The sequence below is a fragment of the Eschrichtius robustus genome, chromosome 13 (genome assembly GCF_028021215.1).
Source record: "Eschrichtius robustus isolate mEscRob2 chromosome 13, mEscRob2.pri, whole genome shotgun sequence".
NCBI classification, from domain to species: Eukaryota; Metazoa; Chordata; class Mammalia; order Artiodactyla; family Eschrichtiidae; genus Eschrichtius; species Eschrichtius robustus.
In genome coordinates this window covers 98,272,198-98,298,954 of record NC_090836.1, presented here as the reverse complement: position 1 = coordinate 98,298,954, position 26,757 = coordinate 98,272,198, and the positions used below count along the sequence as shown (strand labels likewise).

At 41.6% G+C, this 26,757-nt stretch overlaps 1 protein-coding gene across 4 annotated transcripts in view; it reads right to left on the bottom strand.

The window, feature by feature from the left end:
- The window catches only part of TNRC6B (trinucleotide repeat containing adaptor 6B), a 246,682-nt gene that overhangs the window by 68,501 nt on the left and 151,424 nt on the right, over positions 1-26,757 (bottom strand). For all 4 annotated transcript variants that reach the window (XM_068560730.1, XM_068560733.1, XM_068560732.1 and 1 more), the window contains one exon: positions 3,847-3,934. In XM_068560730.1, coding sequence (XP_068416831.1) covers positions 3,847-3,934 — 88 coding nt within the window. The remainder of the gene's footprint in view (positions 1-3,846; positions 3,935-26,757) is intronic.

Here is a 26,757-nt window from a genome sequence, read left to right as displayed (position 1 = left end):
TGCTGAGATGAGGACCTCTGGGAGGCCTCACTCCGATTGATATTTCCTGGGGTCTGAGGTTCTCTGTTAGTCCAGTGGTTTGGACTCGGAGCTCCCACCACAGGAGCTCGGGTCGGACCTCCGGCCTGGGAACCAAGGTCCCGCAAGCCCGTTGCTGGGTGTTCCTCCCATCCCCTTAGGTGTCCGTGGTCCCCCACCGGTGCCTGGTAGGTGCCCTAGTTGTGAGGAGATGTGAATTCTGCATCCTCCTAGTATGCCACCTTGACTCCGCTATCCCCATTCACTTATTAAACAAACATTTTTTTGAGTAACACTTTTGCACTGGGCACTGTCCTAGTCACTGCAAATACAAATATGAATAAAATCTCGAGAAACTTAAGAGCCAGTCTAACGGGGTAGACAGAAAGAGATGATTGTAAAGCAATGGGGTAGGCTGAGAGAAAGACGTGGAAGCACGAAGAAGAGGCACCACAAATGTTTGCTGACTGACTGAACGAATGACCCCATTATAGAACCTCTGGCACATTCTCTACCATTCTTTGCATTATAGCACATTTTATGCCTCCTCGTTGAGGTGCTGTCTCTACTGTGAGGTCAGAAACCACTAAGACAGTCACATGGTGAGCTTTGTGCTCGCTCCTTAAAAGTGCTAAATCAGAATCTAATTCTGAAATTACACAATGGTTCAGTATGATAAAACAATATCAAAGGACATGTGTTAAGCCTAGATCCTGTGTCAGCCAATCTAGAACATTTCTGAACAAAAATGAGTGAATTTTTATTGTTCATAGTTAACCATCTGAAATTTCATTTATGGTGATTTTCCTCTTTGCCGTAACTTTTAAACCAGTTCTTAATGCAGATGCAAGTAGATGGGGGAGACTGTCCAGCTGTATATACGCAATTCTCCGCATAAATAATCCCAGGGGCTTCCATGGTGGCGCAGTGGTTGAGAATCTGCCTGCCAATGCAGGGGACACGGGTTCGAGCCCTGGTCTGGGAAGATCCCACATGCCGCGGAGCAACTAGGCCCGTGAGCCACAACTACTGAGCCTGCACGTCTGGAGCCTCTGCTCCGCAACAAGAGAGGCCGCGATACTGAGAGGCCCGCGCACCGCGATGAAGAGTGGCCCCCGCTCGCCGTAACTAGAGAAAGCCCTCGCACAGAAACGAAGACCCAACACAGCCAAAAATAAATAAATAAATAAATAAATTAATTAAAAAAAAAAAAAAAATCCCAATTCACTCTCGAATAAATCCACACCATCTTTTATTTTAAATCATTTTTCTTATTAGTAGGATCCACAACGAAGGTTTACAGATGCACATTTTATTAATCACTTCTAGTATTGACATTTCAGGTTAAAAAACATTGTTATCTATGTGAAGAATGAGGATGAACTGTACATTACCTAAAACAATCACTCTATTCGGCATCTTCTTGAACAAAGGCTAACCAGCCTTTGTTCAAGTTCCCCAGTGGCCAGCTTATAACCACGTATTCCCACAGACAGCAAAATCCAATTTTTGTACCAATTTAGTAGATGAAATGTGAATGCCCTAAAGAAAGAAAGCCTTGGGGCTTCCCTGGTGGTGCAGTGGTTGAGAATCTGCCTGCCAATGCAGGGGACACGGGTTTGAGCCCTGGTCCAGGAAGATACCGCATGCCACAGAGCAAGCCCGTGCACCACAACTACTGAGCCTGTGCTCTAGAGCCCATGAGCTACAACTACTGAGCCCACGTGCCACAACTACTGAGCCCGCGTACCACAACTACTGAAGCCCGCACGCCTAGAGCCCGTGCTCCACAACAAGAGAAGCCACCGCAATGAGGAGCCCACGCACCGCAACAAAGAGCAGCCTCCACTTGCTGCAACCAGAGAAAGCTCACGCGCAGCAACAAAGACCCAAGGCAGCCATAAATGGAAGGAAAGAAGGAAGGAAGGGAGGGAGGGAGGGAGGGAGGGAGGGAGGGAGGGAGAAAGGAAGGAAGGAAGGAAAAGAAAGAAAGCCTTCACTGAGGTTCACTGTCCCATCACTCCTGTAGGAAGGTCAGTGCATGTGGGTACAGGGGCAATGCCCCTGATACCCTAGAGCTGGTGGACCCGCACATCACAACCTTGGTAACGTGGAATGTGGCTGTATCCACCAAGTATAAAAAAAAAGCCTCTGGGTCGTCATCTGACATTTTTATTCAGACTCTTTACTGTCATTTTAGGCAGTTCCAACAAGCTCAGATTAGAAGCAGGTACCCTGACAGCATGAAGATGTGACGGTGAGCACGCCACTATTAATAGAACCAGAAACACAATTAAAAGCAGACAAAACCTTAAAGAGCACAGTAGTCTATTACAGCACCAAACAATAATAAATATTCCTTTTTAATTGAGTCTTGAAGAAAAGATAAATTACATTTCACATGTTTAATGTGGCAGTGTCATATGCAATCCGATTCAGAAAATATTTCCACTGTTTTTTTTGTTCCAGCACTCCCAAATGATTTCAATAATTCAAAGAACAGAATTATGGGAAACACTCTATCCAATAGTGCTGGGGTAACTTGCAGTGTCCCTTGAGTTCGAATGCCTAGAGTCTGTTTCTAAATCTAGAGTTCCCTCTGAAGCTGGTAACTGTTTCCCCTCCATAAACTTAGCGTCAGTAACCTGGCTCCACAGCAGGGACCCTCAAACCTGCCTCATACTGAGGCCCTGCTTCCCAAGTGCTTCAGGTAGTGATAACAAGAACTAGAGGCAAAGTGATTCTGCCAGGCACTTTGCAAAGGCAGAAATGCAACCGTGCTGAGCCAGAGTCCGCAATGAGGTGGGCGAAGTTAGCTCAGACAGTGGCCAGGGCAGAGGGGCACGCTCTTCAGCAGAGGGGGCAGGGCAGGGAGGTCTACCCACTCTGTTCCCCACAACCCTGTCAGGCAAACACTTCAACTAAGACTTGACAGTTGACAGCTGTCAGTCCTATGTCTTTTTTTCTTTTTTATAAATTTACTTATTTATTTATTTTTGGCTGTGTTGGTTCTTTGTTGCTGCGCGCGGGCTTTCTCTAGTTGCGGAGAGCAGGGGCTACTCTTCATTGTGGTGCGCGGGCTTCTCATTGCGGTGCCTTCTCTTGTTGCGGAGCACGGGCTCTAGGCACGCGGGCTCAGTAGTTGTGGCTCGCAGGCTCTAGAGCACAGGCTCAGTAGTTGTGGCGCACGGGCTTAGTCATTCTGCAGCATGTGGGATCTTCCTGGACCAGGGCTTGAACCCGTGTCCCCGACATTGGCAGGCTGATTCTCAACCACGGCGCCACCAGGGAAGCTCTGTCTTTTTTTCTTTTAGCATCTCTTTTTCCCCCAGCAAATGCCTCAAAGCCATGCAATACTATCTCCCCCATAGCATGAAGCAAGCCCACCAGATCCTCTCTGAGGGATGTTTCTTTACGGAATTATCAAAAGGTAGACTCATATAAATGACAATGCTGTAGGTGGACCAGAAGGACAACATCAGGGCAAATGGAAAGCTTTGAAAAGTTATTCTATAAGCTTAAGAAAATGGAGATTAATCATGACACAAAGAAGGAAACAGTACAAGCATTTAAGTGTCGGTAACTCTCTTGCTTTTCTCAGTATTGTTTACTGTTGTTTTCAATAAAGTCAGCTATAGCATGAATTTAACATCTACTTTATGGTAACAAATGCAGGTCTTTAACTTTCTCCCACTTTCAAATCTTAAAACTCTTAAGTAAATTAATGCCTCAAGTAGCATTATTAAGATGTCAGGTATCCAAACCAAGGCAGTTACTTATTCTAGATGCTTGGCTATGTAAAGACAGACTTTAATTGGTAAAACCCACCTTCTGAGTGGCTTCTTTCTTCTTTTTATCCTCTTTCTTCCTTTTCTTGTCTTCCATTAACTGTTCTTCCCTTTCTTGCTCCTTCTCTCTGTTAAAGTAATGTCACACCACAAGGTTAAACATCTCTATCCACAGTCTATTTGTGTAGCAAATTAAATGCTTATAGATGGTAGGCAAGGCAACAAACATTTCATCTCTGACTGAGCAGAGCACAGTATTCTACTTAAGCTAGGAGGATACATAAAACTCACTACATTTAGTTATCCCCCTTTATTTTGGTTTGTCACCCCTTTTGCAAAACAAGACATTAAGTTTGGTTTTAAAGTAACCCATTAAAGAGAGCCTTTATAATATCTTCCTAAACACACACACACACACACACACACACACACACACACGAGATTAATGTATTTCCACTCAGCAAAGAACTTGATTTGAATATATGACAATATCCAGTTGGCTTCTGACAATATTCCTCACAAATAATGCAGAATATGACTTCAGTTATGGTACACAGGTATTTATCATAATTTAGGTGTTTTCCCATGACATCTTCAGAGCGGTGAACATAAAACCCTATGTTCTAAATTCCGTATTTTTCTTCTGCATTATTAACACTGTATGTTTTACATGTTTTCTACTTGTGTTTTTAAGGCAGTATTGAAGGTCCTACAAATCCATGTATTCCCTATTGGGTGATTTGACAATTAAGATCATCAGGTTTTGCTCTCCTCAATTAAAATAAAAATAATACATAAAAAAAAATCTAGTTGAAGAAATACGCTGAATCCTAAGAAACTAAGATAATGTAACTTATACCTCACATTTGAAAAAATAACTGTAAAATGTAATATTTATTCTATTCTATATTATATTCTTACATATAGTTTAATATTCTAATATATATAGAAAGCTGTCAACTTCTATGTATTGACTGGGAAAAACGCATAAACAACCACTGGTATAACCTTGTGGTGTAACCACAAGGCAGGAAACTCCAGACACCATGCTTATTGAATTTCAGAGCTGGAAGGAGAGTTAGGGATCCAGCTCCCAGTTCCCAACCTCTGAGCAGATGCTGCCTGCAGTACTTGTGATTTTAGGTGATCCGACACACCGAGTCCACGGTTTCACAGATATCACCTAGATAAAGGCTAAGTTAAATGTCAGAGAAATTAAAGAAAAATGTTGCATGTTTGCAGACATGACAAAGATCACAAAGATGGTCCTTGAAGGACTCAAGTTTGGGGAGTGAAACTCACTCAACCTACCTAAAAGGAACTGAGGCACAGTTCCACACTGAGGCACACTCTCATGAATAGATAAGTAACGCTTTATTTATAGAAAACAAGAACTAATAAACAAACAAAAAATAAGTGTTTTACCTACATATCAAGTTTTCAGTGGCTCTTTTCTACATTCACAAATACTGCCCTTTCTCCTTCTGTACCTCTGGCCGTTAATATACAAAAGCCTAAAGTGCACGATTCATACTCCAAGGCAACTTCCATGAACACTTCAAAAATAAAATCAAGGAAGAGATTTTATTGTAATTTCCTTAGGTTTAAGGCTGGATTTCTTTGGAGTCAGATTGTGTGTCGTCAGCCTAAGTGTGAAGTTCTTGGTGAAAATCCACTTGCAGCCGTGGACTGCTTTAAGAAAATGGACTTACGAAAATTGGCAAGATAGATGTTGACCATCTAAGGTAGGCTGGCCACAGATCCTGTTATATTTGGCTCCTAGGGCCTCTCGCTTCCTCTGGCTGCAAATGGAAGAAGATGGGGTTCCTCATGACCCAGTTACTGTAACTTGATTTCCATATTTTAAACTAAAACTTACTACAGAAGAAGAGCAACCACAGCCTGAAAATCTCCTGTTTAAATAGTCAATGCTCTAAAGAGCGTTAAGTTGCAAAACTAAAAGTTTATTTTTTAAATGCAATGTAAAAAATAAAAAGCAGTCTTTTCTTTTTTTTTTAGAATTGTGTGATCCCTTTTATATATTACTATTTCAAAATGTCAAGTGATAAACAAACATTAGAAACAGAAAATAAAGCAGTAAGTCTTTAATGAAACACCTTTTTAAAAAACAACTAACCTTTTCAAATATTTTTTCCTATAAACAGGTAATTCAGGGAAAGGGATTGAAATTTATGTTCACTACAAGCAGATTTATTTCCAAAACAAATATTTTTCAAAGCTTTCCAGGAGACAGGCTGTGCTTTCACCCTGATCTTTTTACTCTGTGTGTTGGTAGAATTGAGTCTTCTCTTTAAATTTCACTTCCTTAGGAAGAATTTATTTTCCCAAACCAAACCTGACTTAAAAACCTACCATTTGCTTAATAATGAGTCAGAAAGTGTGGGGTTCACGTTTCTTCTAATTCGGTTGTGCTCTATCTTGGCTGCACATTAGTACCATTTGGGGAGCTTTAAAACATCTCTATGCTGCATCAGAGCCTAACAGGGGTGAAGAGGGCATCCATGCAGGGAAGGCAACTATGGTGGTGGTGATGGGAGATCCATTACATATGGGTGATTGACCAATAAGTAAATATATTAACGATGATGACAATCAGGTTTCTCACTACTGAAAAAAGGAGTTACCAAAACGGAAAAGGAGAAATCTCAAATGAACCCTGTAGCGTTGGATCAGAATTAGTTATTGGCACGAACTCATGATTCTTAACACATAGAAACAGACATAACAAAAAAAGTAGATGTAACTTTGTGTGCCTATATGTGTATATTTCCTTCATGTATGCAAACACACACGCTTATTGTCTAGCTCTATCACTGAGAGGGCTTGGGAACAAGCAACGTCCAAATACTGTAGGTATGAACACATCTCGAACCCAGATTATGTCTTCTAAATACCATTCTTTACTAAGAGAACCAGAGGTCTTCGGAAAAAGAGCTAATTTGGGGGCTTGAACATGGAAAGTACAAAATGAGCCTGGAATGCCTATTTGCCAAGAAGCAAGGAAATCTACAAATGATGGGGCACATCAAATGATCACAAAGGCTTGAAGGGGCTCCTACAAGCTAAATCTGGGACAATATGACAATAAAAATAAGTAATGATAGTAACAGATTATAGGCCATTGCATAAAACAGGAAAACATCGGTCTATACAGATAGAAATAAGTAAATGAATACATTGAAAACTACAAGGAATGTAATAGAGTTTTAAAGCATCACACCATAAAAATACGTACTGATTATAAAAGAGAAAATAATAATCATACAGAGGAGAAGCCTGGCAGACACTACCTTAATCAATAATCTATGTGAATATCGTCAATAATGGGACAAACTGAGATTGTGAGTCACCTGACTGGATGCTCTGAGAACACAGCATCACTCCTGTGATACGTGTAACCTGAATATCATCACGAGGAAACATCAAACAGCCCCAAACTGAGCGACATTTTAGAAAACTACTGGTTTGCGATCTTCAAAAGTTTCAAGGTAATAAACACTAAGGGAAGATTGGGGAGGTGTTCCAAATGGAAGGAGACTAAAGAGATACAACCACCAACTGCAAAGTGTGATCGTTTTGCTATAAAGGCCATTACTGGGGCTAGTGTTAAACCTTGAGAAGGGGCTAAAGATTAAATGGTAGTAATGTATCAGTGTTAATTTTTTTGATGGTTTTATTGTGCCTATATAGGAGAATGTTCGTGTTTTTTAGAAATACACTAGTATTCTAATTATTGGGGAAAGGACGCACGTGATGGGACATTGGGTCAGCAATTTATTTTTAAATTATTAAGGGAAAAAAGTGTTGTGCTTTTTTTCCCCCAAAATCATAGTTGTAACTTTTCAGTAAGTTCAAGATTGTTTCCCAAAACAAAACACCAAAAAACAAACATCAGCAAAACCATTACCCAGGCAGTACTCCAGATCAATTACATAGGAATCAGTGGGTTTTTTTCCCAAAGCCCCCAGCCCCCAGTTAGAAGTGGTTCTAACATGTAGTTGGAGTTGAGAACAACTACTCTAAATTCCTGTGCTAAGCCTACACTTTAAAACATATCTATTTATACTTCAAAAATCAAATCTCCCATACAACAATCAAATACAAATGGCAGGGACTAGGTGGGTCTCACTTAACCCTCAAATGCTTCTAGATCTAGAAGCAGGAGAAATCATTGATACTTTCCCCCATCTCTAAACACACAGCCAGATGCAAGTGTAAACACTGTAATCGAGAATAAATCTACAATGATAAAAAGCCAAAACTACTCTTAAAAAGGTCCAAAGTGAAGAAAATCAAGTTTCCTTCTTTCTTCTTCTTCTTTTTTTAACAAATAACCATTAGTTGCAAGAAGTATGTACAAGTGAGTTTTTTTTGAGAAAGGCAGTATCTGAATAAAAGGGGAGATTATCCAATATTCACCTGAGCTGAGGCAGAGCAAGACTCCTGTTTTGCATGCAAGTTCAGAACACTGAAGAATAACGACGTTGACATTCCTAATAACCTGCTGCTTCTCACATCCAAAGCCTCCAAGGGTCCGAGGCCATGCTGGGGATGTCCAGAGCTGTAATATCCAGATGACAATCCCCTAGAGCTGACATCCAGGGCCATTCACAGTACAGTTCCAAATTCTACACTTCCCTCATCCATTGTGCAGACCTGACACAAAAACCTTCCTCCTTTTTGTTGCCCAATGACATCTTACCCCGTTGTCAAGCCCTAGCTCAATATCCATCTGCTTCAATAAAGCCTTCCCTGACAACTCCAATTCATAAGAAACTCGCCCTCCTCTGTACACCTCACCACCTCTGCCATGCCTCTTGTCTGGTCCTCGAGGGGTTCCACGACAGATGCTATCAGTCACTGGCAGCACCAGAGCACGTAAAATGACTTTTCTATAGCATGGCTGCTTTGACCAGGGCTCTGGGAGGAAGAGCTGGGTTGGGGGCTCCTCTGTGTCTCACTTCCCTTCTACCAGGAAGCGCAGGAACTGACCCATTTTTTAACAAACATCTATGAGCCAGGCACTTTCCTAAGCACTGGAGATACAGCAGAAACAAAACCAAACCCCAGCTCTCGGGCGGGCTTACGTTCCAGTGGGGTAGATAGGCAACAACCAATATACAACAAAGTACATGTATCTAATATACATTTCAGGTGGCAACAAGTGCCTCGAGGAGGACAGGGCAGGGTGAGCTGCAGGAGAAGGGTTAGAAAAGGCCTCTCTGATAAGGTGGCCTAGGAATGGAGACCCACGAGGCGAGGGAGATGCGGCTATCTGGGAGAGAGCACTCCAGGCAGAGGGAACAGTAAGTGTGAAGGAATGACACGGGGGTGTTTGGCAAGGAGGCTGGAGCAGAGGGAGTGAGGGAGACAGCGGCAGATGAGGTCAGAGAGGGAGCAGGGCTCTCGTGAGAGTGACTGCACTTTTCAAACCAACCGGGACACGTCCCCTGATAACTGAGTAAGGAATCAACCCGGGACTGGGGTGCACACACATAAACCAACACTTCCGATACCTCTAATTCTCACCTTCAATGAAAAGGCCCATTTCTCCCCTCCGGGTCAACACTTCCAGAGCTCCTGCTTCTGTCCTCCCAGGGGCTGGCATGCCTCCCTCAGAGCACCCATCACACTGCGGAACAGCAAGCCAAGTAGGTCTACGTTTGCTACCAATGAAGTCTCTGGACGCAGGGGAGTTGCCCTTCCTCTTATCATATGCACTGAGCACAAATACCAGGACACACTAGGCCCTCTACTAAGTGTTACCAAAACGCATGATTATGGAGCAAGCGACACTTTCCTATCCCTTCCGTGGGACACGTGTTCAAAACAAAAGCCTCAAAGCACCTAATTAAATCACTTAACAAACATACGCTGAGTTACTATTATGTGCCAGGCCCTGATCTAGGCAGTGGGCATGTAACAGTGGCCTCAGGGGCTGACAGTCTAGATGGAGACAGACACACACATACACAACGCCAGGAAATCATTACAAATGCCATGAAGAGAATAAAGCTGGGAAAGGGGCTAGAGAGTGACCAAGAGGGAAGGGACAGGGAAGATGGTGAGCTACTTTACACAAGATGCTCACAGAAGGCCTCTCTCAGGCAGTGAGAGACCAAAATGAAGAAAATTATCTGGGAGAAGAGTGACCAACCAGGCTGAGAGAACAGTAAACACAAGGGTCCTGAGATGGGACAGTGCGTGGTGTGTATTTGGGGCTTTATTTTTTGGGGGGAGGAATATTCCTCTCCCTCCCTTCCCCAACCCCCCACAGCAAAACCCCACACACACCCTTCAGAGTTTTCTGTACTTACTTTGTAACAGTCCTCGCTCACATCAAAAGAACTAGGCATTCCATTTCTTAAAAGCTTCTGTCCTACGTCCGTCCGTCCTTCCTTCCTTATTTCAGTGCCTACTTCACGCCAAGCACTGTGCTAGAGGCCGAGATTCAGCAGCAAACTAGATGCAGTGCTGCTTATCCTCCTGGAGCTCTCAGTTTAAATTTTTGTGTATGTGTGATAATTTTTAAAAATTTTTATTTATTTATTTTGGCTGAGCTGGGTCTTCGTTGCGGGGTGCAGGATTCTCTAGTTGCGGCACGCGGGCTTAGTTGAGGCATGTGGGATCTTAGTTCCCCCACCAGGGATCAAACCCGGGCCCCTTGCATTGGCAGCGTGGAATCTTAACCACTGGACCACCAGGGAAGTCCCTCAGTTTAAGTTTTTAAACAGCTGCATCTCGCCTCACAGCTCAGACAACATCTTCAAGGGAGGAACCTCTGCTCTTGCTCTGCTTTACCAGCACTCTGGGGTACTCTGAAGACAGCTTACAGTGCCATTGGTGTTTTGAAAGTACCAGAACCCTGGATATGTGAATTCATAGCTTGTGATAATCCATGTAAGAGATCAACTTCTTCCCACAAACTAGAATCATGACCAATGATTCCTGAATTGCTCAAACCCAAACCCATCATGCCTCAAACATCAAGTAGAGGCAGGGCTGACAACTTCATACTTGAAAGCAGTAATCACCAATATGCTGACTGGAGTGTAAAGATACTAAGAACCTCAATTCAGCTAAGCAGACAGGGTTCATCTTAACAGGAAAATGTGTCCAGATATAAAGAGCATCTTTCTTTTCTTTAATGTGGGGATAACTGGCCACAACACCATCAACACCTGATGCTCTCTGGTCAGTAAGTGTGGCGGCACCTTTGGTCCCAGTTCCTAACCAACTCTACACAATCGAGGCAGACAGACCCGAACGGATACAACAGATCCACCCAACATGTGAAACATGCCAGAAGCAAACCAATACTGTAAAAGAACAAGCTATCAGTACATCAACAACTTGGATGAATCTCCAGGGAATTATGGTAAGTGACAAAAGCCAATCCCAAAGGTTACATACTGTACGATTTTATTTACACTACATTCTGAAATGAATGTTGTTGTGGTCATGAATGTTGTCAGTGAAGGAAGTAGTCGTCAGGGGTTGCCAGGGGTTGAGGTGGGGTGAGGCAGGGCGATTATAAAAAAGGGTGACACTAGTGGTCCTTGTGGTGATGCATCTTCTGTATCTTGTTAGTGGTGGTGGATACATGAACCTACATGTGACAAAACTATAGAACTAAACACACACATACGCAAATAAGCACAAGTAAAACTGCGGAAATCTAAATAAGATCGGTGAGTTATATCTGTCAGCATCTTGGCTGTAATACTGTACCACAGTTCTGCAAGAAGAAACCATTGGCAGAATCTGGGTAAAAGGTACCTGGAATCTCAACGTATTATTTCTTACAACTGCATGTGAATCTACAATTATCTCAATAAAGATTTTAATTTAAAAAAAAGAGCCTCAAACATTGACTCATCTTTTAGTTATGTGTTTAAAATTTTTTAAGGACTTCTACTTTAAAAAACTCTTTTAACAGCTCTTTATGAAAGTCACATAAAGTCAAAAAGAATTTTAGAAAACATTTTAGTCCTGACATTCACAGAAATGCATTCCCCCAAATGTTCTAGAATCTACACTCACTCTAATGTATTCAAATTGTTATAGTTTTATCAGTCAAGGTTTCTTGTGTCTTCAGTACGTTAGATATGTGATAAATATGATACCACAGGATATTTAAAATGTTCCTCTACCACGCAATTCATAATATCATCCTTCTACTGAGAATTTTAGTGCTGTACTAGTAATAAAAGCTATTATTTGACTTTGCGGTGGATAAGTGCATCAATTCAGCCAACATCAACTCCAAGCCCCTTCTGGCCTATTTCCCAGACTCCCTTACAACTAGAGATTGAAATGTGACTTATGTCCTGCCAATAAGTTGCGCTCGTGCGTGACTTTACTAGGGAACTGACAGGGCACAGGGCACCCCTCTTCTCAGGGAGCAGACATGATGGGTCCTGGAGCCAAAACCTCTAACAGCGGTTTCCTGAATGTACAGGAAGAGGAAAAAGCTCCCGTGGGGCCGCCAGTTCCGTGGTGTGATTCCCAAGGATCTGTGAGACAGCATCACCATTTAATAAACCCCTGGCACCAGTGAGAGTGAATTAATTCTATTGTCTGACACTAAGAACTCCGTCCAACACAGATACATATAAGCTTTCCAAAGCACATCTAATATATGTGACTTGTATAGACGTTTATTTCCTTAAAAGACAAACGGTAATCTCGGCAATTTATAAAACAGTAAGAAAATAACTAGACACAAAAGCATTAACATTCATGACCAATTAAGGATTAATGATACCACACACGTATCTGGAGTGAGGAAAATTAACAAAAGGAGTGCAATGAAAAGAGTTAAGCAAAGTGCCAGAAGTATCCATTTAGAGTGTTTTTAATTAAAAACGCACACAGAAAGAGAGCATGTTGGAATAAATCCATTCCAGCAGAGGAATTACATAGCAGGATACTCCAAAGATCTGTGTTGGATTTGTTCTTAACATTTTTTCATTTGCTGGATCTGACTGAGGGAATTTAATGGGATGCTAATGTAATTTGCACATGATATTAAATTAGTAGACAAGGCCAAACAGCACAGAGGCATCAAAATCATTCTAACACTGAGTGGCTCATGGGAGGAAAACAGTAACATTAAACCTAGAAAAATTAAGGTAAATATATTTTTCATTAATTTAGAAGGATGCAGAAATTTCTCTCGCCTTCAGTTGCATCGTGTAATACGCAATAGGCTATTCTTTTGCGCGTCGGCAACAAAATTAACACCGCTCCTGCTACATATGACTTACCTTTCTACACGAGGTTGCGCAAAGCAATGCTTCTCAAACTTTAATGGGAATCTTGTTAAAATGCAGATTCTTATTTAGTAGGTGTGGGTTGGGACCTACAATTCTCCATTTCTAACAAGCTGCTGGTTCCTGGACCTTACTTTGAATAGCTCAGGTACAATGCACTTGGTTGTTCTTTCTAGGAAATTATGGAATTGTACTTGCTCTCCAAGGATAAATATTAACCTCATTAACACCAAGCTTATGCCTCGTTATTCCCATCTGTGTTTCAGTGCCAAATTACAGTGTAATCTTCATAAAGATATATTAAAAGTCAATTAAACAACTTGTGTAATACCAAATATGCATAAAATTCAATTGAAACGATGACATGAGGAATAGCTAGGACCAAATCTGTGCAGGCAAAAAATCCACGATGACATCAAATGTAAGGCATCAATAGTTGAAGGGGACCATCAACTGCAAGGTACGTGCAGATTTCAGGTATGTCAAACATGAAAAGAACTTGCGTTTCAGAATCAATGAAATATGGCAATAATACTTTTGCATATATAACCTCTGATTCTAAGCATCTCACAAATTCCCCCACTTTCCATAGATGAGGCACATGCAAGGAATAGGTTTATTTGGAATTACTCAAATCAAATAAAGGAAGATAATACATTTAAAAGACCTTGTTTTCACTTTCAAAAATTCCATGTGGCAAAAGTTATAACCAACGATGCAGGAGGTTTTTCCCTGTGAAACCCTTCAGGGTTAGAATGGTGCCTGAGGAACACGTAATCTGAAATGACTCTTCTTATACTTTATATACTGTTGCCATGCAGCCCAGCAATCTATAACAAAACCTTCTATTCAATCTTAGTGCAGCTGTGTAGGTAGTTCTCTATATTGCTTTGGAGATTATCTCCTTATAGTTCCCACCCACCGGCCCTAAGCCTTCCTTTTCAGACCGCACAAGACAAGTCTTCTAAATCCGTATCTGTAGTCATCTATCATGCATCCCTGACGCTTTCTCAGTTTCTTCAAACATTTCACATGTGACCTGGTTTTCTGTCCCCTCACCACTGGGGTCATTATCCCCTAAACATGTCCAGTTTGTCTACATGCATCCAATTATTGGTTAAAGCAGGACCAAATAGAGTAGACCTGCCACTTCTTTGTCCCAGATAATATTTCACTGCCAATACAGTCAAAGAGCCAGTTTGCCTTCTTAGCAATCACATCTTTCTGAGTTACAGCTACCTCACACCCCTATTTTTCACAGTACTGCTAAGTTACTTCTCCAAGACTGTGTGCAGGATCTCACATGTGTCTCTCCCAAAGTCCTCTGTGCCAGACTGTCTGTCAGCCTACCACTGCGGCCTCCTACAGTCTTCCCTGCACTGCAGGGAAAGGGCTGGGACAACACTTCCCAGAATCCCTTTCTCTGTCTGGTCTAGGTTGGATACAGCCAATGAGAGGCTCTCTCTTGGTCTGGAAGGCAGAAGTCAGTATTCTCTAAAAATAGTTGCAAGCAGACACATAGGCAGCGGCAGACAGGACTTTCCACTTTTACAGCAGCTTCCAGATGAACTGGAGCCATCCTGGAGCTGCAGGCTGCCGCTGAGATCACTGCTTCCCTGGGAACCCGGCCCTCTACTTTCATCAACAATAACAGTGGTCTCCCTGCATTTCCCTCCCCCCCCCCCCAGACTTTCTAATGGTTGTGTGAGCCTTTAATTCCCTATAAAAAACCTTTTCTTCTAGGAAAATACAATGGGTTCTACAAAAAAAAGCTACCAGAATTAATAAATGACTTTAGCAAGGTTGCAGGATACAAGATCAATATACAAAATCAATTCTATTTCTATATACTAGCAACAAACAATCAGAAATTGAAATTGTAAAAAAATCCTATTATAGTAGCATCCAAACTTACAAAATACTTACGGATAAAGCTGATAAAAAAAAAATGTCCAATCCCTGCACACTGAAAACTATAAAATACTGATGAGAGAAAAAATTTTAAAACCGAAATAAGTGGAGAGATATATTGTGTTCATGTATTGGAAGACAGCATTGTTTAGATGTGGATTCTCCCAAAATTAATGTACAGATTTGACACAATCCCTATCAAAATCCCAGCATGACTTTTTTTCAGTAGAAACCGACAAGCTCTTTTTAAAATTCATCAGGACCCAGAATAGCCAACAAGTTTTAAAAAGAACATTTGGAGGACTCACACAACCTGAAACCCAGACTTACTATAAAGGTACAGTAATCAAGACAGTGCAGTACTGGCAGCGGCATAGACAAGAAGTTCAATGGGATAGAACAGATTCCAGAAATAGATTGACACAGAAATGGACAACTGATTTTCAAAAAAGGTGCAAAGGCAATTCAGCAGAGAAAGGATAGTCTGTTTTCAACAAATGGTGGGGTAGCAACTGAATAGCCATATGTTTAAAAAAGAACCTCAACCCATACCTTACACCACATACAAAAATTAACTCAGAATGGATCGAAGACCTGAATATAAAACTAAAAGGAAACACAGAAAAGGAAATCTTTGTTATCTTGGGTTAGGCAAATGATTTCTTAGCTACAACACCAAAAGCACAATCCACAAAAGAAAAAAAGTTGATAAAGTTGATTCATTAAAATTAAGAACTTCTGCTCGCCAAAAGATGCTGTTAAGAGAACAAAAAGAGCAGCAGACTGGGAGAAAATATTTGCAAATCACTTATCTGATAAAGAATGTGCGTCCAGATATATAAAGAACCCTCCAAACTCATTAATATGAAAACAACCCAATTTTCCAAACGGGCAGAAGATTTGAACAGACACTTCACCAAAGAAGATACACAGATGTGGCAAATAAGCACATAAACAGATGTTCAACATCATCAGTCATTAAGAAAAAACAAATTAAAACCACAGTGAGGTGATACCACATGCATACTTATTAGACTGTCCAAAATTTTAAAAACGGACCATACCAAGTCTTGGCAACTGGAGCTCTCTCATGGTGGGAATGTTACGTGGTAACCAGTTCGGCATTTTCTTAAAAAGTTAGACACCTACCACATGACCCAGCCTTTCCTTGCCTAGGTTATTTACCCTAGAGAAAAGAAAGCATACATCCAATACAAAGACTTCTAAATGAATATTCACAGCAGCTTTATTTGTAAGAGCTGAAAACTGTAAACTACTCAACGGTGCATCAATAGGTGAATGGATCAACAAATGGTGGGATTGCATACAATGAAACAGTTCTTAGCAATAAGGGGAATGAACTACTGATACACGTAACATGGATAAAACTCAAAATAATTATGTTGAATGAAAGAAGCCAGATGAGAAGTACTGTATGTTCCATTTGTATTAAATTCTAGAAAATGCAAACTAATCTATGAGGGCACAAAGCAGATCAGTGGTTACCTGGGGGCTGGGAAGGGGCAGGAAGGGGTGAAAAGGAGGACTGACAAAGGGGCAAAAAGAGACTTTGGGGGATAAAAGATGCATTCCTTATCATGTGTATACACAGTTCAAAATTCAGTGTATTCTGAACATTTCAAATATAGGCAGTTTAATATACGTCAATTATACCTCAATAAGGGGCTGAAATAAAAGAAAGAGGAAAAAACTCTTTCCTACATGGAATACCTGGAATGGCCTGTTTTCCTAGCAGAGCCCTGACTGTGCACTGATACCAATGAGATTTATCAGTTCAAATTTCACCCAGGTTGGGACTTCCCTGGTGGCGCAGCGGTTAAGAATCCGCCTACCAATGCAGGGGACAAGGGTTCGAGCCCTGGTCCGGGAAGATCCCACATGCCGTGGAGCAACTAAACCCGTGCGCCATAACCACTGAGCCTGCGCTCTAGAGCCCACGAGCCACAACTACTGAAGCCCACGTGCCTAGAGCCCGTGCTCCGCAATAAGAGAAGCCACCGCAATGAGAAGCACGTGCACCGCAGCGAAGAGTAGCCCCTGCTCGCCACAACTAGAGAAAGCCCGTACAGCAGTGAAGACCCAATGAAGCCAAATAATAAATTAACTAAAGACAAAAGAAAGAAATTTCACCCAGGTTGTGCACACTGTTCCCTAAGATGGCAAATCTTTAAATCGGAGCTTCTGCACGGATAATGTTCCTGTGAGTGTAAAGTTTCATTTTTAAGTGCAATGAAGCCTCCTGTAAAAGAAAGCTTAATAAGGCAAATGTCTGAACTTCTAGACCTTTATATTTCATTGCTTTAACTCTCTGGATTGCTATAAACTACCAGCATGTTCCCTGGGATTTTCTCCCGATGTTTCCATTCGGTTGGTAACACCTATATGGTGTGTTTATATTGTAACTCTGAATCCAATCTGCTCATTTTTCAACCATTCTTTCGGTTTTGCTTGCCTCAAACTGAGGTTCTTCAAGCTCAGAGGACCCCTTAGGTTTTAAAGGGCTAAGATTTGGTGAATACATCTTTGTTAACACCATCTCACATTTTACTCCTGAATGTGCTTTCCCACACGCTACAATTAACATGCTAGGCTCCTAAAGACAGCCTGAAATTAGCAGTAGTTTTACAAATACCCAAACAGGCTAAGGAGCAGCACCATGACGAGGGCTATACCACATACTCTAATATTTATATCCTGCAACCACTAAAAACTACGTTTAAACCTTAAGGGCCAGACATACACACAAAAGCCAGAGAAGCACTCTACCCTTAGTATTCAACAGCAAAGAAAGCGAAAAGAAACAAGGTATAGGAGTCCAAGCCAGGGTTCTGGAAATCACTATAAAATAGTGATGAAATACGGTTCCTCAGCAGAAAAGAAAATAAGCTTATCAATCAGAACCCACAGTGTGAGGCACATGTTATTCAGGAGAAGAACTGACAACTTATTAACAGTAGATAGTGGGGCTGCTTTCACAAACATTTAGGTGTTTTTGTTTTTATATTGCTTTTCCACCCTTCTTTGCCTGCTTCCATGCATGGTCAAACACAATCACTATATTAAGAGAATAAATAATAATAACTGATCTTTGAAATCGGTAAGATTGTTAGCAATTCAACCAAAATCACAGTAAGTGGCAACTCCATTAAAAGGCAATTTTAAAGCAATTAAAATGTGACATAAGAGTATGCGGTGTCCACATGTATCCAGGAGGACTCAGTGGCCAGGATATCAAAATGCCTGAAGTGCTTCCACATGTCTATCCCCAGCAGGGCCTCATCTCTGAAGAAGCTGAGTCAGAAGCCTTGGTCTGAGGTTCGGACCCTTATGTGTGCACTCCCAATGGAACGGTCTGGAAAGTTTGGAGAGATTGTGGAAGGTCTGTTGCCTACCTACACAGGAGAAGGGAGTTGGGAAGTGTGTGCCCTCAACTGGGAGCCATTATCCTCAGGCTCTGGACCCTCCTCTCTCACTGACCAAGCCACTTTCTCGGGGCTATGTGTGCAAGTGGCTTGCACCCATAAGAAACAGGGCTAAACAGCGTGCATGAAAATCTTTAAAAGCATTACTCAGATCTAAGGGGGGGAGAAAAGAAGGGAATTCAAACAATAATCCATTTGGCTCTCCTCTGACCAAGGTGGGAGGGGTCTTATATCGCAGGCCTCCAGGGAAAGTGATTTTTGCACATCTTTCTAGATCTGTGCCTTAAGAGAAAGCCAAACATTTTATTCAGAAATTAAAATGGAAGAGATCTGGCCTTTCCTCAGAGATCACACAGTATACTGCAAACAATGAGTGAGACAGGCAGTGTGTAAGCTTCCTGATTATAATGCATCACTATCACTTTATTAAGTCTGTGCCTGTTATTCTAATTCTGGAAATCCTCTGAGAAAGGGTGCTATTTGTGACACTTATCTTGGTATCGAAAAATTAGCAGAGAAGGAAATCAACTCTGAATTCAGGATTCCACAGGTGACAGTCGTACCCTACTTCTCAATGCTCTTAATCTGTGCTCTATTTTCAGAATAGTAAAAATGGAAAGTTGTGTTCTTGTGTGCCAGTTATCATTTAAACCTAGCAAGTTGAATGATAATAACTGAGTTACCTTGAGGGATATGTACATTTCTGAAAGATAAGCATGTTTAATAAGTAACCAACTACAGAGTAAAAATAACTCGTGAACTTACATGACCCATTTCTTCAATTAAAATTATACAACAGTGGGAAAATGACTCAAAATTTAAAATACGATTTACATACAGCCTTTTGGGAACAACTAAGCCAACATGTACCTGTGCCTGATGCTTCAAGATCAGATACAGGATGCCTAATTCCATTTAAGATGATATTCAAGGCACAGTTCTGTACCTAATTTCTACTTAGGTAACCTGAGGAAAATTTTTAGAGAGTGATTTACCATTGTAATCTTTAATAGCATCACCCAAATCTAAGGAATTTCAAATCTATGTTTTTAATACTCTCAGTAATAGCCAAGTGTAAATATCATGTTTTTTTGAGAGAACACTTAAGTTTCTCTTAAGCAAGAGATCAAGATCTTTTTTTCCCTGCAGTTAAGAATTAATGCTTTCTATATATCACTTGAGTCTAGAGATTCTCAAGGAATGTATGCAGTATTTCTGTATTTTTTTGTGTGTTTCAGGACCCTCAGTTTCCAACATCTTCAAAGTTCTTTTGATTCCATCTCCCACAACCCCATACCCAAGCACAGTCAATTACAAGCAGAGCCCTCTACCAAGGTAACCAGGTGAAGAGAAAACACATAAGCTTTGAAGTCTGACAGTTTCAAGATCAAATTACATGTATCTCTCAAACACTAATGGTAGGAACTTGGGCAAATTACCTGGCTTCTAAGTCAGTTTCTGTATCTATAAAATGGGGGTTATACTAGTTATCTTGAAGACTGGTTGTGCTGATTAGATATGATGAATGAAAGCACCTTACAATACCCAGCCTATCGGCTGCTGCTGCTGCTTCTGGCAGCAGTGTCCTCCCCCTTCTCCTCCATATCAAGCATCTATTATGCATAAAGCACCAGATGAGGGGCTATGGGTGATACACAGGGGGTATGAGACACACTCAAGAACCACCACAACTCTCTAGAGAATTAGACCCATATCTCAACACCTCACATGAAAATAAACTCCAGACGAAGGAAAGGTTTAAATATAAATGAAAGAAGGAAGGAAGGAAATCATTAAGGCACTGAAGAAGCTGGCTAATTTTTCTTTTCATAATTACAGAGTGAACAAAGACTTTCTAACTATGATACAAACTCAGATTTCATAAACAAATGATTGCTGTATCTATATAAAATACAGATATTTAAAAACTTTAAAACAATTATCATGATAAAATCCACCAGGAGCAAGATCAGTATTTGCTGGGAAAATATATTAGCAATTTATATCACAAAGAGCTAGGTTCCATAATACATAAAGAGCTCCTACAAATCAATAAGGAAAAGGCCAACAATCCAATAGAAAAGTAGGTGAAGGAAATGAACACATAGTTCACAGATCACATCTAAAACATGAAAAGATGACCTACTGCATTCCGCATAAGAGAACACCATATTAAAACTGTACTGGGATACCACTTTTCACTTACCAAACTGTCAAAGACAAAATCTGTAAAAACACAGTGCTATCAAAGGTGCCAGGGAAAAGGCATTCACATATGTTGCTGGTGAGAATATAAACTAGTAAAATCTCTCTAGAGGACAATTTGAAAGTTTTCTATCAAAATTAAAGTGTACATAGTCTTTGACTCGGCTATTTCACTTTTGGGAGCATATCACAGGAAAATAACTGCACGTGTGGGAGACTATGCATGTAAAGGATATTCATTGCAACATGTTTATAATGGCAAAATATGGGAAACAGTCCATCAATTAGGAAGCTGGTTATATGAATTATAGCTTATCCACACAAGGAATACTATGTAATTATAAAAGGAAGCTCTTTATGTACTAATGAAAATAGATCTTCAAGATATATTGTTAAACTTAAAAAGCAAGATGCAAACAAGTGTACTTTAATTACCATGTATGTAAGAAAAAGAGGGCTTACATGTAGTTCTTTATATATGAACAGAGACTCCCTGAAAGAAACATTTAAAAAAACTAGTAACACTACTGCATCAGAAAAGGAAAAGCTGGGTGGTTGTAAGACAATTGTATACCTTTTTTGACCAGATAAATTCAATTTTAAAGATTATATTTGCAAATGATATTATCTGATAAGGGGTTAATATCCAAAATATACAATGAACTCATACAACTCAACATCCAAAACAAAACAAAACAAAACAAAAACTTGATTTAAAAAATAAGCAGAGGACCTGAACAGACATTTTCCCAAAGAAGACATACAGATGGCCAACAGACACATTAAAACTAATCACTAATCACCAGGGAAATGAAAACCAAAAGTACAAGGACATATATCACCTCATACCCGTCACAAGGGCTATTATCAAAAAAGACAACAAATGAGTGGTGGTGAGGATGTGGAGAAAAGGGAACCCTGGTACACTGTTGGTGGGAATGTAAACCAATGCAGCCACTATGGAAAACAGTATGGAGGTTCCTCAAAAAATTAAAAATACAGTTACCATCCAATCCAGCAATTCAACTTCTGGGTATTTTTCTGAAGAAAACAAAAACACTAATTGGAAAAAGTATATGCACCCTATGTTCACTGCAGCATTGTTTATAATAGCCAAGATATGGAAGCCACCTAAGTGTCCACTGATAGATGAGTGGATAAAGAAGACGTGATATATATACACAATGGAATATTACTCAGCCATAAAAAAAGAATGAAATCTTGCCATATGCGACAACATGGATGGACCTAGAGAGTATCATGCTAAGTGAAATAAATCAAACAGAGAAAGACAAATACCGTATGACTTCACTTACATGTGGAATCTAAAAAACAGAACAAAACAGAACACACTCACAGACATAGAGAACAAACAGGTGATTGCCAGAGAAGTGGGGGTGGGAGGATGAATGAACTAGGTAAGGGATTAAGAAGTACAAATTTCCAGTTATAAAATAAATGAGTCACAGGGATCAAATGCACAGCATGGGGGATATATAGTTAATATAAAAAAAGAGAGAGTAAGATGTTACCACTGGCGGGAAATGGTAGAGGGTACACAAGATTATTTCTTAAAACCCTTTTTTTTTAACCACCATATTGTTTCTTACAACTGCATGTGAATCTACAATTATTTCAAAACAAGAAGTTTAAATTTTAAAAAAAATCTATTTTATTTGAGTAAGCAATATAAAATGGATCTGGAAGTCAAATGGGTGGTCAAGGCAGTGATGCTATCCTGAGTTCAGAAGAAAGGTCACTGTTTGGCTTCAGCACGGGAACCTGATTCCCCGTGAGAGCCCTCCATTCCCCAGACAAGCCCCATCCCTCTCCGCCTGTCTGGCCCATGCCCGCCCCCAACCCCTGCCCCCCTGCACGCCTGGAATGCAAATCCCACTCCTTTCTTTTGGTTCCAATCAAGGCCTTCAAATAGCCACGAAGTTTCCCCTTGGTCATCTCCCCATCCCCTTTCAACCCCTTTTACTCCTGACGCCTCAGCATTTCGTACAGTGGCGCACAGAGGGAACTGTGCAGCCCACCAAACATGAAGATGCAGGCTATCCAGATCAGCCATGACAGAATGGAAACTTCCTCAAGCAATAAGCTGCAAATGGACAATTAAGAGGTTTCAGGGACTCGCAACTTCTACCTCCACGAGGGGCTATGAGATGGTGTGAAGAGAGAGAAGGTCAGGGGAGACGCCAAAGAGCGAGAATTTGTTGCTGTCTCCACTCCTCCTGCGGTTGAAAGTGCCCGCATTATTAGGTGTGAGTCATCATCCTGCCTCCTGGCTACACCCTAAAATGGAAAAAGAGATGGATAGGCCAGGACACCTTAACTTCAGGACATCAGCCATCAAAATCCTTCAATTAAATCACCCCTTATATGGACCCCAGGCTCACCAGGCAACCATCTAACTCTAAAACACAGGAAACCTGGAATAAGGACAGATTGGGGCAGAATGTCCAATGGGAGTGCTGGAGCCAGGGCGGCCAGAAGGTAGACAGGAGTCAATAAAGGGGGCAAGAAGGGAGCCAATAATCTTTACCTAAGAGAAAACCAGCAACCAAACAAATCTGCGTTTACAAATTTCCTGAGCACTCAACTGGTGTAGGAACACGGCTCCTGAAACATCAGCTGGACACCCAAGATCTGTCTTAGGAATATAGGTAAGTACTACTGTCAAACAATTCATACACCCGAAAGAAGGAAACCATTGCCCTGACAAAAAGAAACTATATGCTATGTTGTGTCACAGGGAATAGTGGAAGAACTGGAGTCTTCGACATGCTGGCGGGGCCTGAGCGTCTAGACACAAGATAGAGTGCTACAGGTATCAACAAAACTGGCGGTGACGGTGGGGTGAGCTGGGAAGGGCAGGAGATGGGATGCCTTACAGGGATTCCACCATCATCAGAAAACCTGAAGCTTCCCAGAAACAGCCAAGCCCTCTCGCTAAAAGCATATTAGGTGGGGCTTTGGGGTTAAAATTTATAGTTATTTGCTTTCCGCTACATGCCTGCTTTAGCTTTACGTTTTTCACTCATTTTATTTGACATGCTCTGGGCCCTTACCAAATGAGACCAACGAGCCCAGTCTTGAAAAGCTAACAACTGCTCTCCAAATACACCAATTTCCTTTTTCTTAAAACAAAGGCTTTAAAAGGGAAAGGAAAGTGAGCGCATTCACAATTCCTGCCAATTTTTCTGGCCAACTTGGGGTTTCCACAGTTAAGCTTTCCACTCTTGTATGTACATCTTTTGCTAAAATAAAATTTAAAAAAGGATGAAACAAGAAGGGAAATCAAACACTATGTACCAGAACTAAACCACAGAAGTGCTAACCAAAAGGGAGAAAAATTTCCAAGAAGATAAAATGACTTAAGCAAACACTTGAACAACAGTGAGCACGCAAGGCTAACAAAACTATTTTCTGCCTCCAGCAGGGAAAATTCAAACAGTCCCTCCCTCCCTCTTCTAAGTCACTCTAATGTTGACAGAGTGACAAAGGCTCCCCAGAAGGTGGGGCTGGGGAGGGAAGGGGGCTCAACCTCCACCCCTCTCTCCAATAGAGAGGAAACTGCACCTGAGTACATATATACCGCCCTGCCTTACATCCTGGTCATACTCGGGATTCCGGCTTCAGCTCCAGGAAGGTTGTGGCTTGTTCATGGTTATCAAGAATCTGAGGATCCTTCAACAAGGATTCCCCACTACACTTTCTGTAACCCACAAGTAACCGGTACTATAGATTTAGGATTCAGGAGGCCAGAGCATCCAGGCTAGGACATGCTAAAATGCTCCAACCTCCACCCCTCACCTACTATAACAGCAGTTCTCAGCAAGATCAGCTGTGAGCTGTAGCATAAACTGTTGCTAATAAAGTTCCTACCTTTCCTAATGGTTTTTTCAAAAGGAAGGTCTTCCCTGTGTAATAAAACATTTTTCTCCATGCAATCATTTAGTGCCCCCTATAGGCCACACCTTGTTCTGGGTACTCAGGATACAGCAGAAAAAGATAGAAATGGTGCTTACATTCCAGTAAGAGAAAACCAGCAGTAAGCCAACTAACTAATGAATAATATGATTTTAGTAGCGACCGATGAAGAATATAAAGCAGGCAGGGTAATAGGACAGAATGTGGAGAGGTCAGAGAATGGGTTCTTCTGGATAAGGTAAGGGAAAGCTTCTGAGAAGGTGATATTTGAAAAAAAAGCCATGTGTGGGAAGAATGTTCTAGAGAGAGGGAAGAACCAGTCTAAAAGGCACGGGGAGGGAACCAACTTGTTAAGTGAAAGGCACAGTAAGATCTGTGTGGCCACTGTTGACACCAAAGTATTTAGCTGAAGTCTGCAGGGTAAAAGGCAGTTAGAAGAGTAGGTGCTGGCATGGGGTTGGGGGGAGGGGTCCACAGCGAACACCTAACAGCACCTGCTATCATGTCCAGGACTCTTCCTGTCCTCCCACTGCAATCAAAGAACCTCCAGCCTCCTGCTGGGCCTCCTCCAGCCCGCATTCCCAAGCCTGGACCTTTGCTTAAGGTGATTTCCACCTCCAGAAATGACTCTTGCTCCTTCAAACAGCTGTCCCTCGGTATCCACAGAGGATTGGTTCCAGGAACCCCCATGGACACCAAATCTTCGGATGTTCCAGTCCCTTATACAGAACGACGGAGTACAGTCGGCCCTCCGTATCCGCGGGTTCCGCATCCGTGAATTCAGCCAACCTGGGATAGGGAACCCGCGGACATGGAGGGCCAACAGTATATTGTTTCCATCTAGCTGAAGTTTCCCCACCCAAGTCTCAGCCCCTCCACGTCTTCCTGTTAGATCCAATGCAAGGACTCCTGTAAGCCCCAAGCACTCATTCATTTTTTTCTAAGCAAATATTGACTGTCCACCTTCTAAGTGCCCAGTATTATCCTGGCCCTGGGAACCAGACACAGGTCCTGACTTCGATGGGCTCAGACTGCTCTCCCAGGGAGAGAAACTGGTAAACGACAATTTCTACACAATGGGGTAACTATAACAATAAAGGTTCATTTGACTTTTAATCAGATAACTGCCTCTGACAGCAACTTCACTCTTTTGTGGGTATATATGATGTCATCTGCCCGGTGAGCCTGCTTCCCAGAATGCCTAGGACATCTGGTTTAAGCCTGTTGCTCCTCAAAAGTGTCCTGGTTTGGACACTGACTGAACTCACCCTACCCATCAGGATCAAGCCTCCACTTCTGAGCCTGGCCCGTAAAGCCTGCCCTGCCTGTGGCCTCAATTTACATCTCCATCTCCTCTTCCTCGCCTCCCCAGACAAACCTTCACTTCCTGTTACTAGAACCCACTGTCACCTTCTGCCTTTTCTCTGGTCACCCTGTGCCACCCATGTTTAGTCCAAGAAAGGCACTCAGTAAATACTTGTGAATACAAAGAAATAAAGAGGATGTCTGTCCAACCGTCCCTGGGCTGGCTTGAGTCTCTCTCCTACAGAAGCCTTCTTGACAGCACTTCCCTGCCCTGCTCAGAATTCTTCACTATCACCTAGTCATCAATACGCTGCCATGTAATAGGATTTTACAATTATTTCTAGTATTATTAAATTAGGTCATTGTCTCTAAGAATATTATAAGCACCCTGAAAACAGTAGCCCTAACTCTATAAACTATTATAAAGAAATAAGCCTGAGAATCTGACAATCATACCAGGATTTACTGTGACAAATAAGTTTTGTCCTCTTCAAAGCAGTTATCTTGAAGACATCTCTGTGATTAGTCCAGTAACATTTTCTTGGGTCAAATAGTTTGGTAACTCCTCTTTCAGACTATACCAGTGCTAGGGCACTTTTTTCAATATCTGAACTGCCTGCTTTATGAAAGCAATGCTAATCTGGATGTATAAATCCTAGAGGACTGGCTTAGAAAGAAATCACATAGCCACACTGTGCGTTCGTTCCTGACACTGCTTTACACACAGTAGGCGTCAGCCCCCACTGTCACTGAACACATGAGGCAGGGCATCTGGAGCCCTGGCTCTGCATCCAACACTCACCAGCTCTGGGTCACACATGTGAGAGAAGGAATTTGGCTAGATGATGTCGGGTT